The following is a 14,916-nucleotide window of genomic DNA, read 5'->3' as shown; positions in this document are numbered from 1 at the left end:
AAAAAAAAAGATTTTTGTCATGCCAAGTGAATTCATCATGTCACTAAAGTTATCAGTCTTGTATCTTAATTAAAAAAGATAAGTTTTGGACATTATTACATGTTGATTTAAGTCAGTGTAAGCTACAAAACAAGGTCATAAACTTAGCATAACTGTGAATCTGAGCCACTGTGTGAAACAGTTTTGTCAAAATGAATGTAGTGGGGTAAAACGTGCCAGTGACATTGGGGCAAGTTGAGTCAATGGCTCAATTTACCCCCATAAATTATTTTCTGATATTCTAGAGACTAGAGACCCTGTTCATATTAATGTTTGATCACTGTCACAAGAATTACAATGTTGATGAATAAATACCTAATTGTTGACTGATGTTAAGTTTAAGCCACACACAAACATGCTGTACATACAGATGGGTGGTAAATTAAAGGAAAAGCCAACATAAAGTGTCTTAGTAAGGTGTTGGGCCACCAGAACAGCATCAATACACATGTTACATGTTCCTAACAGATACTATCAAAGGTGAAGTGTGGGACTCGGTCATTGTAACTTTAGAGGGAATGTCCAGGGAGGAAAAGCAGATAATGATTTGGCCTTCAACTCTTCATTCTCAGCAGAGACCGAAAGAAACTCCCAAGAGATATGGTGAATTAATTAAAAATAACTGTTAGGGTGATGGATATGGGATGATTGTGATGCATGTGTATGTATGTATATGCAAGTACCAACACTGAACTTCATTCAGTATCTCTTCAGCCTAGCAAACTGGGAGATCTGGATTTGCAAATATGGATTCTGGATATTGCAATAAAACTCTGAAAGACAACTTACTCTCTGTGAATTCATCTTAAATTTCCACTACAGTCATCCTGGAGGAAACAACTCCCATCAAGGTAGAAATCTTTGATCATAGGATAAAGGTGATCACTCAGAACAACTTTGTATTGATTCACAGCGACCCTTCCCTTTAAGGGGACAAGTGGACCCAAACCATGCCAGAAAATGCCCCCCAAAGCATAACAGAGCCACCAGATCCCCTCACTGTAGGGGTCAAGCATTCAGACCTGGACCAGTTTTTCCTTTAATTTGTCACCTGTCTGTATACACAAAAGCACATTTACACACACATTCTTTCTGTAGCTACAGTAACACACAAAGATCACAGTTTAATCTTTACTGAAAGTGTTTAGGTAACATGTTGAACAACAGGACACAAATATATAATTTTACTGAAAAGTATGAGTTTTTGCCTTTGTTAAATTGATGGCATTAATAAAGTTCAAAATTATCTCAAATTAGTTTGATTTTGTGTATTTTTTATATCAGTATTTAATGGTAACACTACTTACCCATAGAGCGCTCAATTTACCCCATCCCCATGCTCATTTTACCGCCACCTTGGGGTAAGTTGTGCCATAGGACTTATCTTATTAGATAACTTGTCTTAACTTCCATGGGTACACAACAACCGGAGGTATATATAGTTACTATTATTTGAAACAAATACACTTTCATATTGCAGTAAAATCATCAAATGTAAAAAGTGGCTCATGTTACCCTGCTCTCCCCTATATATTTACTGTTCATTTTATTTCTTATTTTTGATTTGTTCTTTTCTTTCTTTTACTTATTTGTTACATGTTCAAAATAAACATAGACAAACATTTGAAGACATCACTTTGGCTTTTTTTTTAAATCAATTAATCTAAAGGGTAATTGGCAGATTAATCAATAATGAAAATTATTAGTTATTTGCAGCCCTAGTGCCATGAGATAGGCCTATTTAATATCTATACTGACTTAATAGTCTCCTGATGAACTTTCACCTTCAAAATTATTTGTGAAACAAATCACTAAGTTTAGTCATAAGAATACAATTTTAAAAGCAACACAGCGGAAAACAAAAATAACTTGAGTTACTTAAATAATTTGAAGAAAATGTTATGATGAAGCCAATTATGACACAAATACATAAAACTTTCATTGTCATTTTTTCTGTAACACCAACCTCTCCAACACTGTACTGAGGATAGAGTGACATCTAGCGGCACATATAACCAAATGAAGCTTATCATCTCTATTTTTTATCACAATAACGTCTGAAAATCAACCAGGTCTCAAATACTCAGAATAAATACAGAGTGGATGTTGATTATAGATCAAAAACTATAACCTGCAGTAATTTTATACCCGTAAAATGACGTGGCACTGGAGCACACGAGGGCAGTGGCACCAATTACGTCACACGCCCTCAGTATAAATGGCCGGAGAGGGTCGTGACATCAAAGCATGTATGTTGCGTGTAATCCCAAAGGAAACCCCGGTATGTTACGCAGAGGGCTCGTGCAAAAATGCGGCACAAGCGTATATAATAACAGTAATAGATTCTCTTTCGTGAAGGCACTTTTTTGTCTGCCAAACCAAATACTATTTTCAGCCTATAATGAAAGAAAATCCATACGAAAGTTCCCACATAGTCATGGTAGCGTTCACACGACTAGAAAACCCTAGAAATTAAGTTCATGTTGTAATTTCTCTACTCGGTTTCAAATGCTGTTCAGTGTCTGTATAACTCACCTCACTACCGTCAGTGAAAGCGGCAGAGACAACTCATTTTCAAGAGGACTAAAAGCAAAATTTTCAGCCGACTTTGTAGCAGCTGCTGTGATATTTCAGGGGCTGCTGTCAGACGCGTCGGTGTTTGTTGTTGCTGGATTACTAAATATTATCTGATGCAGCCTACTCCAGCGTCAGGGAGCCGCAGGTGAGACCAATGAGGGGCCGGCGTAGCCTCACAGCGACCAATCAGGTTGCAGCAAAGGGGAGGATGCTGCACGTCAAGATTGGTGGCGATCAAACGGCGAAGTGGTACACTGCGCGCGCCCTGCTGCGAACTGCGCTTCAGTTTGTTTGAGCCGTGTCACTCCGCCGGTGGATCAATCAATAACCTCATCTGTTGTGTAAACGTTATGAGGTAGTTACATCTCTACCGACCTTTTAATGTTTGCAGATAGATTACAGTTCATCCTTCTGGATCCACCTGTTGCTCACACATTTACAGGACAAAATACTTGAATTTTGAATGTTTAAAGTTAAATTTAGTTCCTCAACTTGAGCATCACCATGACTTGTTGCAAACATGAGGCTAAAGGGTTTCAAAAAGAGGCAGGTTGTTGGTTTTAGTAGTATTTTTTTACACACCAGAGTGCACACTGGATTATAGGACTCCACACACACAGCTAAATAAATGAAATTGTTGTTTAATAGTTGTTATTTTGGATTATATCTAAAATCATCCTCATCATTACCATCACTGAACTTGTATGGAGAGCTGTGGTGTGCAGTTTGTGAAGTAGGTTTCGTTTTTGCAGAATGATCCAACAACACAGTTCATGACTGCACTGTGGTAGCCTATATGTTGGCACATTTATCATTTGCATTTCTAACGAAAAGCATGGTGAGTAACATCAGTGTGAATTTAGGACAAAATGTGGTTTCATCATCAGTTTTTGCCTCATTTTATTCAGTGACTATAGTATTAGATGTATGTCAAGTTTTTAAAAACCAGTGAAGCTGAGAAAATTTTGTGATCAACAAATGCTTATCACAAGTTCCAGGTATGAACATAATCTAACCATTTAAACACATGAAGCTAGTGCTGCAATCATATTTATTATTGATTCATCAATTAGTTGTTTGGTCTAAAAAAGTCAGAAAATAGTGAAAAAGGTTGATCACTGTTTCACAAAGCCTAACGTTTACTACGTTAGAAGACTGAAGAAACCAGAAAATACTCAGATTTAAGAAGCTGGAACCTGGAAAATTAGGATATCTTTTCTTTAAAAATGACTTAAGAGAAGTAATTATCAACATATAATTTACAAGGAGAAAAGTTTAAAGCTTAAACAGTGTTTCAAAGGCTTTCAGGCTGTCTTTCAGTTAGTTCACATAGGGATGCAAATGTTGAGCTTCTTCACATAACACACTTCAGTCAACAACCTTAGGCCATACCACCAAAATAACCACGTACTACATACTGTGCTGAGGCTCTCTGCTTTATTAACACTGTAAAAATGCATTGCCACATACTGTATGTAGAGGTGGAGTGTATCCGATTTATACAGCCTTTTATTCATTATGGAGTATTTATCATAGAACACTTAAAAGACATTTCACTTACTGCTGTATTATCTTTCAGCTTCTAAAAATGAAAAGGTTACATTACAAATAATTCATGGTAATTTATCAACATCAACTTAATATCTTCAGTTTTATTTCTCGATATATTGTCATCAGAAACTCCAAGGCATTAAGTTAAAGGAAAACCAGAATTAACTATTTTTAAGTTCTTTAAGGCAAATTTAGACTTGTAGACTTTTTCCACTTATACTTTTAACAAGTTGTACAGTATATCAGTAATTTCAAAATGCAAATGTCTTTTGAGTAGTCAAAACCGTTACTACCTTTCTTTTCAAAGCATTTCAGAGTTTTGTTTTGATTCAGAGATGCACTGACAGATCAGTTGCCTTTTGATAACTGAACTGCTGCAGTGATGCTTCCCTCGCCTACCTGGTTTATGTACAGCATTTACGGTAATTTATCCAGTGTAAAGCTACTTTTCAAGGCACATTAAAAGCAAACTTAAAAATTAATAAATAAATTACAATAAATTAAAACTACAGCCATTGTTTGGTCACATCGGAAAAAAAGTATTAATACAATCCCACCAGCGAGGCAGAGTACAGTGGAGTGAAAACTGCTCACAGAAGACAGTTAGAGACAGATGTTTAAAACAGCTGCAAAGTTAAAATGTTCATTGGCAAGTCTTCTGAAGAAGTCTGCAGCTACATTATATATATTCATATAATAATGTTGGTAATGACCTGAAATTGAGGAGTAACTTCACTATCCTCTTTAAAAAATGGAAGAACGCATCACTGTATGTTCCCATTTATGGCTAAATGGGAACAAAATTGCTTAACAGTCACACAGAGGTCAGTCCTCACACCTCAAAGCTAACACGGGGTAGTAAGCTTCAAGGCACAACACTGTATCTGCAGTCATATTTCTGCAGCCATGTTTGTGAATCCACATGTCCTGTACTGACATCACATCCAGCAGCTTCACGTTAGTTCTGTTGATTTTTTTTGGAATGAATACAGCTGACATCTTCTGAAAATAGGAAAGCTTCTAAAAAGGTCACATTTTGGTTTAGAAATGTAAAAAAGAAAGCATGTAGAGGAGTGCAAGAGTAAAAAGAACATTAAAGCACCCAATGGACACCTCCAACTAGGCTGGAGGGTTGTGGAAGGTCAGGAAATCTTCATATACTGGTGTTCATGTGAAAAGAAAACTGAAGATACCCATATTTGCCTTTTAAGGTCCTTGAATTGTGTTTATAGTGAAATGGAGTGAGGGGAAAAAAATATAAAGAATATAAATGGTTGGTTCTAATCTTTCTTCAGGTCAGGTGGCCCGTGAGATGCATCAATGGATCGGGAGCTGACTGCCGGTTGTCCCAGGTTGACGGGTAGATTAGCAGGAGCCACTCCATCGTTGTTGACCAGAGTGCCGTACGAGAAAGAACCGGCGAAGTCTGGCTGAACTACCATGCCCTTGTCATGAATAGTTGGGAGACCTGATCACAGAAAAGACAGGTAGTTTAACTTCTATACGCACTTACTGCATGACTTCAAATAAGCAACTGCAGAGTTAAAGTCTCAGTTAAAATCTCAATGTTCAGTTTTCTGTATTTAGTGTTTAAAAGGTACACTTGGCAGGTTTGGTAAAACGCTCAAAAGTGTGAAGAGTAATGAGTTAAAAGACATGTGTACAGTATTTCTACGGAAAAAGAAATGTGCCCAGTGTAGCTTTAAATCTAAATAAAAGTATTTTCTATTCATGTACAGTTAATACCAACCATCAGTCATGTTCATAGTGACATAAGGCTCAAACGTCTTGGTCCTCTTCCTGTTTTTGGTGATGAGGAAAACCCCCAGGAAACAGACTGCAGCTCTGTACACGGCACAAAGTAATCAGTTACAGCCTTCATCAGATGTCTGTTTTCTGTGTAGCTTAGAGTTGGGCTATAGTGTTATAAATACTGGACTGGTTAATGATCACTCACCCCAGCAGAAACATGCTGATGTGAAGAATGTCTTCATTTTTAAACTCTAAGTAAAACACAGCTCCTGAAAACCAGAAGAAAAGAAACCTTGGATGACTTCCATGTTGTGACTGTAAAGGTGTGTAAAATCAGTGCAAGAGTGCTGCTCCTCAGGCTCCGTAACACTGCTGCTTTTCTTTTGTGTTGGGCAATGAATTGAACACACCTGTTAACTCAGGTCAGATTGAAAACTACCTGTCAAAACACACATAAGAGAATGCAGCAAAGAATCCCAATAACTCACCAGCAGTCACAGCAAAGATGGTGGAGAAGCCGTAGTTGACACTGGCGATCAGAGAGGAGTCGAACAGCTTACAAGCTTGGGAGAGAAATCTAAGAAGACAGTAACACACAAAATGGTGAACAAATGCTTCTCAAGAAAACTGAAATACCACTCATTGTTGGTGACTCATTTTGTCCATCTGTAGCTTGCACCATAGACTCATGATTAAAAACAAGCCAGTGTTACAGTAGTTCATATACAAAAGCTCTTTCAAGAAGGTGTATGTATCTTTAGCTGTTGTCATCATGACTTTTTGCCGCCAACTGCAATAAATACTTTGTCTTTGGTGTTCCTGTCACTCACCTGGCTTGGACCATGACTCATTTTGTCCATCTGTAGCTTGCACCATAGACTCATGATTAAAAACAAGCCAGTGTTACAGTAGTTCATATACAAAAGCTCTTTCAAGAAGGTGTATGTATCTTTAGCTGTTGTCATCATGACTTTTTGCCGCCAACTGCAATAAATACTTTGTCTTTGGCGTTCCTGTCACTCACCTGGCTTGGAAGACGACTGAAGCCACCATGCACACAAACATGACACTGAAGATCGGGTAGTTGAGCTGCATGGTGCCCTCGATGGTGAGAACCAACATGCCGGACACCGCCTTCACTGTAATGACTGTGACAGAGCCTGCGCACAAAACACAAAAGTACAGTTAAACAAAGAACAAACAGTGAAATAAAAATGGTTTCACACCAGCTTTGGTGCCTCCTGAACGTTCAAAACATCGAAATAACTATATTGAATCATGTGGTCAAATTAATTATGGTGACTTTATAGATGGTATGAAATTGATTGGCTTTTAATGCTGGAGACTCACCCAGTAGAGCAACCAGCAGCAGAATAATAGCGAGGTAGTTAGCACTATGCTGCTTGTAGAAGTATAAAAGCAGGCAGAACATGATAATCTCCAGGAGCTGTTGATAAGGATAACAACAACAATAAACACCAAATTAGTATCAAACACACAAAACGGGAAACACAGCAGATTCAATAAAAGCCAGATTAATCTTGCAGTTGTCCAGTGTTTGTATGTTTTCATGATTATTGAGATATTTAATCCTTGCCACATTAAATGATGATTTGTGACTGATACACCAGAAATTCAGGGAGTGACAATATGGCCTCTTATAACTGTACGTGCCTTAAAAATTCATTAAAAAAAAGCGACTGTCAGACAATGTTTAAAGATAACACATGACACTAGTAATTGGTATTTAACAATAATACTGTATGACTCACTAGTGCAGATGTCACTGTAATTGTAAATCACGGGAGCCACTGCCTGAATTTCTGGTGTGTACAAACTGCAATTCTGCAAGTTGAACAGACACATTATGCCGAGCAACACTCGCAAATAGACCAAATCCAACTCTGACTCAAAGACACAGCATATTTTCTTTTCAACACTACAAACTAAAGCCTCAAAAATGAGCAATGATTTAACACCTTTGACAGTCTCAACAAAAACAGAACATGAGAACTGCCAAACCAGTACTGCAAGGTTTTTAAAGATGTTGTATTGGCATAACATGAATGATGGGTGCAATAGGCGAGTAGAAACTGCATTTTACAGGCCCACATACGTAAAATACAGTTTCTAAAAATGCTGTAACTTTCTAATATACTATTTAGCAATGTCATACGTTTGGCTGCTACACCTAAATCCAGAAGTTTTATATCTCAGTGTGGAGTGGAAGCACAGTAGATTTGAATGTGTCTAGAGCCTTGAGTTTCTAAGCGTATTAATTAAATGAATATATCTTACCAGATACAAGAGAACAGGCCATCCTACAATATGCGACACAATGTTTTCTGCTTTTAGTTTTTCATGAGAGTTTGGTCCAAACGCTACAAAGAGGTATGTTCCTCCTACGGTGAGGATACAACCCAGGAAGGACAGCCCATAGTGCTCTGAAATAACACACAACAAATGACATGTATTCAGTTTCTGTGAAGAAGGAAATAAAACATGATGAAGTAGAAGGACTTACAGTCATCAGTGAAACTTGGCAAACAGTATTTTTTTTTTATTACACAAGAAATTGTACCTTTGTAAAATCTTATAGCATTAGCTTCCAACAAAATAAGGTGTGCGCATGGGTAAACCTTTTGACTATAATTCAGGTCACTGTATAACAGCTAAAGAGGCAGAATGCAGTCTGCCAAGTGCCATGAGGCTGATTAGGAATTTGCATACAATGGCACCAATTCAATATCATTTCCTTGTGAGTGTCAGTGACAGTGCCACTGCAACCACATCTTCAGGCAAACACATATGCAAAACTTACTGATTGATTTAAGGCCTTCAATAGTGTGAACAGTTTGCACTAGCAACAGTTTTTTCTTTCTGAAATTCGCTGTCCCTGATTTGAGTTGCACCCGATTCAGCTTTTACTTAGTTTTTACTAATGTTGAACTTACTTGCTAAGTCCTTTGTCTTAGATTTCTCACGCAGAAAAATAAGGCCCAAAATTGAGCTCGCTGAAAAACAAAGAAAAGCATAATGCAAAATGTTAATACAAACTTTCCTTTTCATTTATTTGATGTACAAGTTTGATACTGTTAATACATATTTTCAAGGCCATTTCAGAGTGAACCTGCTTCTTTTTGTAAACGATTTATGAGAGATTATACTGAATATTTATGCCCATACATCACTGACAATATATCAGGGAATGTGAAACAAACACTCACTCAGGACAGACACAGCATTAAGAGGTGCTACAAGAGCGAGGGGTGCGAAGGCATAAGAGACAAAGTTGGCTGATTCCCCAAGACAGGTCAGTAAAAAACCGCACCACCAGGTCTTTGTGCGGTAGAAGGCACGCGGGTCTTTTGTCCCTGCTAACGTCACATGGCTGTATTTCTGTAAGTGAGAGGCATGCTGGTAAAACACATTGATTGACAGAAGGTAAACAGAAAACTAACTGCATGCTATGCATAGCCTAAGGAAAGCAAACACATAAAGTTGTCTTAAACCAAACAAGGCAAAATGGTTTTACTGTTGGGAAATTATAAATAAACAGTATAGCAGGGATGGGCAATAGGGGGAAAATGAATGTATCATGATAATGTGATAGAATATTTAATACATAAAAACTTCTATGAAAGCTAATAAAGTATATAGTAATTAAAGTGTAGCCCTATTGAAGATGATGTATACTGACAGAGTAGTGACATAAGACGCACAGTAATAAAAAGGCAAAACGATACCATATAGGAGACATGATGACTGTACTTGCAATTTTAACTACCTTATTATGCATACAATACAGTATGTGCAGTACAGATACAATAACAGACACTAGAGTAAGTAAACATCGAGGTTTCTTCAATAGAAGAAGAAGCTCTGTACCTGAATACTTAAGGCGATGCTGACAAGTACATTTCCAAAAATAGCAAGCAAAGTCCCAATGAGATTGTCCTAAAGAGGAAAGAAATATTCAGTCGATTCAGTTACATTGAATAAACTCATTCATATAACTTGCATAACTTAACTGTAGTACACTTAACAAAAACATGATTTCAGTTGAGTGTTTTCATTGGCATTACTCTGTGGCAACTCAAAGATGTGAAGTTATCATGAAGTTATGTTTCCTTACTGACATTCAAGTAGGAGTCTGAAGTATACTAATATATTTTGATATAAAATACACTTTTTCGACGTGGAGAGACATAAAATACGGATAACAAAAACGTCCTTAAAAATGTTTTTACAGTTGTAACGACAGAATACACTGAAAGGACGACTACAAAGTGAGCTAACTGCTGTGTCTCACCGTGTAGGAGCCTCCGTCAGCTCGGTTGTTTAGCATCCTGTTGTCCTTCACTAATTATCCGCAGCAGCCAAACATTCACATACAAGATATTTCATGTTGTCGCCTTGCCTCTGGTTCGATATAAACTATCTACCGTTAATTTTTGTTGGGTTTGTCTGACGTTACGATGCGGTAGACAACATCTCCGAGACGAGCAGCATCTTACTTCCGGATTGAATTCACTTGTTTTAGTATACAGCATGACGTACGACAGTTACGCTTGAGTCACGTGACTCTGGACAACTGCGAGGTTTTATTTACAAATTTAATATCACAGACGACAAAAGAGGATTGTTTATCTGATACGATGGAATCTGCACATTGATGTCCGAGCTTATTCCTCAATTTATATGTTTTCCTATCATTCAATATTATTTTTATTACTATTTTTTAAAAAGCTTTACTCAGAAAAATACAATATACGTACTGTTTCTTGTATGAATATTGATTACGAAGTAGATTCAAATCAGCAAGGCTAAATTGACAATAAATACAAATAGATACATACATAAATACAAGTACGTTTTGTGTTTCTTATTTGCAGCTGTGTACAGTCTGTTTAGCCTGCAGCGCTGCAGTACCACTTGAGGACAGTAGGCTGTGCCATTGAGCCAGAATTGCCTCAAAAGCATATACAACTGATATTGATCAATTTAATTGATACTCAAATGCTAAATTCTTGTATCGCACTTAAAGGGCAGTGGTTCATCATCCTTCAGACACTCCGCTAATATCCAATCCTAATTATTTTCTAAGCTTTCTACACATTCATTACAACCAGACTGCATGTGTGTGAATTAGGCAACACTGTTCATTTACATAAACAAATCTTTTTAAAAAAATGACTGAATGAAGGCAGCCCCTCCTGTCCCCTCCCTAAAAAAAAGAGTGATAATGACAATCTCATCATCATATTGTAATATTGACTAACACTGATGATATGTTCTCTTTTCTATTTGTGTCATTAGAGCAGTACGTCAGCAACAGTGTTTCTATAATAGGAGTAGTGGAAAAAAACAAAGGAAGGTCAAAGAAGGGTGTGAGCTACTCTTTTAAAAGAAAGCATAAGTGTTTTTTTTTTCAAGTTTCAAAAGCAGATGTAAATCATGTGAACAACTGATGAGTCAGTGCTTCCACACGCGATACTGGCAAGAAATATGGCAAAGTGCAGTCGCTGTGGTAATACTTGTGGACATTGGTTTCAGAAAGTTTTCCATGTATCTCGGATTTTTAATGTGGAAGATGTGACTTAAACTAAGTTGAAATTGCAAACTAACAAAAATAGTATACTATTTTATATGTATTACTCTGGTCCAAACCTAACTTGACACTTTGAGCTTGATATCAGGCAACAAAATTACCTCTTTAACATTTAACATGAAATCTGCAATAACATTCCCTCCTTACATCTCATTTGCTAACCAGCAGAGGGAGTGAAACACCACAGCTGGAAGAATGCCATCAGCCTGTCATGTTGTGCTCAAATCAAAGCCAAGACATTCCTATGCAAATGATCTGTAGTCATTTCGATCGGCATTTAATTTTGCTCTGTGCCTGCAATAATCTGACTACATGAATAAGTGAATGCATGCTTCATGTGAAAGTAATACAGGACATTAAGTATGTATTATCGGCAAACTGTCCCCCTTTTTTTCTGACTTGCATGCAGTGAGAGGCAATTATTTGCTCTGAGGTGTGAGCTGACACTTTCTGCTGTAGATTTTTATCAAACGATACAACTTAATACTGTTTGATTGGTCATGGATGTGTTCTTCTTCCTCAGTATCCAACAAAACCTGCGAGATAATCATGACATCCAGTGACAGCTCAGTTGCACTGTTGTTTCCTTTCACCTTTTAGCCTAAAAAGAGTTATCAACACAACTTGTGCATGTTCTTCAGGTGGATTGTAGCTAGGTCTTGCATGATATGGTGAACATATCTGTAATTCATGAGGCTAAAATAGAGACTGGTGCAATTTTATAATAGTCAAATTACTTTTGCAGATTAAATCATCATCTTCCTCCAAACTACAAAGCCTCTCTTGCCTGCCACGCCTGTTACAACATAATGTCCTTCATGACTTGCTGGAATGAGATGGGCGTTATGGGCTGTAGATATTCATCACACAGACACTGATTACAACTCACAGACTGAGGGGAGCGGGAATAAACACAGCCAGTGAACAGGTGCTTCTTCCCTAGGGTGTTAACAGGTGTGTGGAGGTATTCAGGTAAATAACTTTTTCCACCGCATTACCTCATATGAGGTGAGAATCATGTTATTCAGGGTGAATACACCTTTCGATTAACCTCACAGTCAAAGTGTCAAGAATATGATAATCGAAAGCAGACAAATTATAGCATTAAGATCTTGCATAAAGATACATATTTAACACAGACATTTAGAAATGTTTTGTAATAAAGTTTTTTGCTTAGATTTTTTTTGTGTGTAGTTTAGCTTTAATTTGGTTAATTTAGTTGATTCATTTTAATTTAGTTTGGTTTCGTTTTACTTGTGATGTGATTACCAAAAACACTGATCAGTAAATTTGAAAAATGACAAATGTGATAAAATGTAATAGATAAACTATGATGATCTTTAAAAAAAAAAAAATCTCAAAATGTTGATAAGCAAATGAACAAATTAAATTTAAAAATCTCTTAATACAGTATAATGAAAACAGCAACACACTTGCAGCATAAAGAAATAGATAATAATTAAAAAAAATATATTAGAAAAGCATTTCCCAGTTAACTGATGCAACCATAATTATCAATAAAACTTGGTGAGGATGTAATGCAATGCAATTGTTAATTACTTTAAATAACAAACCCAGTTTTCTTCATACAATTGACAGATAACCATCATCACCAACATCAAGAAATTACATTTAATGTGCTTTCATGTCTTTAAATATGCAAATTTTCAACAAAGCACCTGTTGCAGCAGTTATCATCAATGTTCCAACAAAGCACTTGATTCATGCTGCACAATACTAAAAGTAAGATGTTTACAGGTTTTTTTGCAAGACAAAGGTGTGTCCTTTCCTCGGGTCATTGGATCATCCTGCATAGTGGACGGACCTGTTCACTGCCACTTGTGTGTGTTTGTGTGTGTGTCCATGTGTGTCCCTGTGAAACAGCTTCGAAGGCCCAGACGAAGAATGAATGGGTTAACATGCTGATAAGTGGAAGAAGCGAATCCAACAACGACAACAATGACAAGAGCTGTCAAAATTAAAACATGTCTCACATTCTTCTCCCGTATACCATGCTTTATTCACATAATGTTTTCAGCTATCTCGCCTGGATGAAGACGTGTTTCCATCTTGATGGACTTGCATTGAAGCTCACACGGGTCTGCACCTTGCTGTGTGTGTATTCTTAAAGCAGAATTTAATTTTAAAAAAAAATAGCATCCATGAGGCAATACTTAACAATTATTTTCAGTATCAGATCATCTGTTTATTATGTTCAAGATAAATCATTTGGAAAACAGAGGAAAATGCCCAATCCTCCCAAAGATATTCAGTTTACTATCATAGGAGACTGTAACCCCCTCCCAGAAAATATTCACACTTGAGAGGATGGATCAGAGGATCAGTGAATTTTGCCATTCTTGATTACTCAGCCATCAAAATTGCAGCTGACTAATTTTCTGTTTTTTGATCGACTAATCATTAAGTCACCTAATCATTTCAGTTGATTATCCAGTCCCTTCCCTCTGCATCTCTTGCAGGATGGAGGTCAGAGGAAAAACTGAGTCATAGGCTTTTTTTTTTTGTTTGTTTCAGGTTACAAAGAAGTCAACACAAAGTTCAACTGACATCTTTTGAGTTTGTCAAACTTTAACAACTCTGGCAAGAATTTGAAATTTGTGTTTTGGTGTTTGTGTCTTGTAATTTACAAAAGACAAGGAGTGTTTTACAGTTGCTAATACATCCTATAATTTAAATTTCTCAGCTTTAACTATTTTTGTTTACCCAGAAAAGGAATATTACTCCCCACACCCTAAAAGACAGTGTATTTTATAATTACTTTATGTTCACTATCAACAAAATATTCTTGGTGGCTTTCTCTCGTGCCAGTTTCTTGTGATGCGTGGGCGCCGTCTACCATCTCTAGAGGAATGTGCGAACGTTAGCGACAAGCATGGCGATGTGTATTTAATAACTGTCAGGCCTGTTTTAAAAACCAAACAGACCAGCATCCATTTGTAATGACTGAAGAATGCGTGTACGTTAGATAGGAACAGGGAATGAAGGGGATGTATTCACTGCTATATGGCACCATGCAACAGGAAGTCATTTCTTCACGAGGTGATACTCCAACTTGTGAAGGAATGTTAACACGTTATGAAGTGGTGGTGGAAGAGCAGGCTTTTCCTAAATCCTCTGCGTGTCCAGGCTTGTCGGGATCACGTCTAGCAATGAGTCCTAAGTGACAATGACAACACTATAAAGAATGCTGGATTGGATATTTAATTCTGATTATACATGCGAGTGACTGTGAGTGTAATCATGATTATGTTAACAAATCAACTTACTATTGTGATTTTTGGGCATCCATCCAGAACACTGGTTTCGGTGAAATTGTGCGTGTTTTCATCAATCAGCCAATCAGGATGAGGAAATATGAGAGACAA

At 37.1% G+C, this 14,916-nt stretch overlaps 2 protein-coding genes across 2 annotated transcripts in view; both read right to left on the bottom strand.

The window, feature by feature from the left end:
- Positions 1–2,709, bottom strand: part of rcan3 (regulator of calcineurin 3) — a 42,759-nt gene extending 40,050 nt beyond the window's left edge. The window contains exon 1 of the mRNA XM_042387969.1: positions 2,575–2,709. The gene's annotated coding sequence lies outside the window, so the exon portion shown is untranslated. The remainder of the gene's footprint in view (positions 1–2,574) is intronic.
- A 1,325-nt stretch (positions 2,710–4,034) lies between these two features.
- nipal3 (NIPA like domain containing 3) lies at positions 4,035–10,453 on the bottom strand. Its single transcript, XM_042387968.1, has 11 exons — positions 10,232–10,453; positions 9,808–9,876; positions 9,147–9,318; positions 8,874–8,933; positions 8,218–8,363; positions 7,270–7,366; positions 6,944–7,079; positions 6,408–6,496; positions 6,125–6,188; positions 5,918–6,012; positions 4,035–5,635 (listed from the first exon to the last, which is right to left on the bottom strand). Exons 1-11 carry the CDS (start codon positions 10,265–10,267, stop codon positions 5,448–5,450), a joined length of 1,152 nt encoding a protein of 383 aa, XP_042243902.1. The 5' UTR covers positions 10,268–10,453; the 3' UTR covers positions 4,035–5,447.
- Between the last annotated feature and the right edge of the window lie 4,463 nt (positions 10,454–14,916).

Source organism: Thunnus maccoyii, chromosome 16 (assembly GCF_910596095.1).
Source record: "Thunnus maccoyii chromosome 16, fThuMac1.1, whole genome shotgun sequence".
In the NCBI taxonomy this organism is placed as follows: domain Eukaryota; kingdom Metazoa; phylum Chordata; class Actinopteri; order Scombriformes; family Scombridae; genus Thunnus; species Thunnus maccoyii.
Note: the sequence above shows the minus strand (reverse complement) of the source record. Positions and strands in the feature narration are given on the sequence as shown.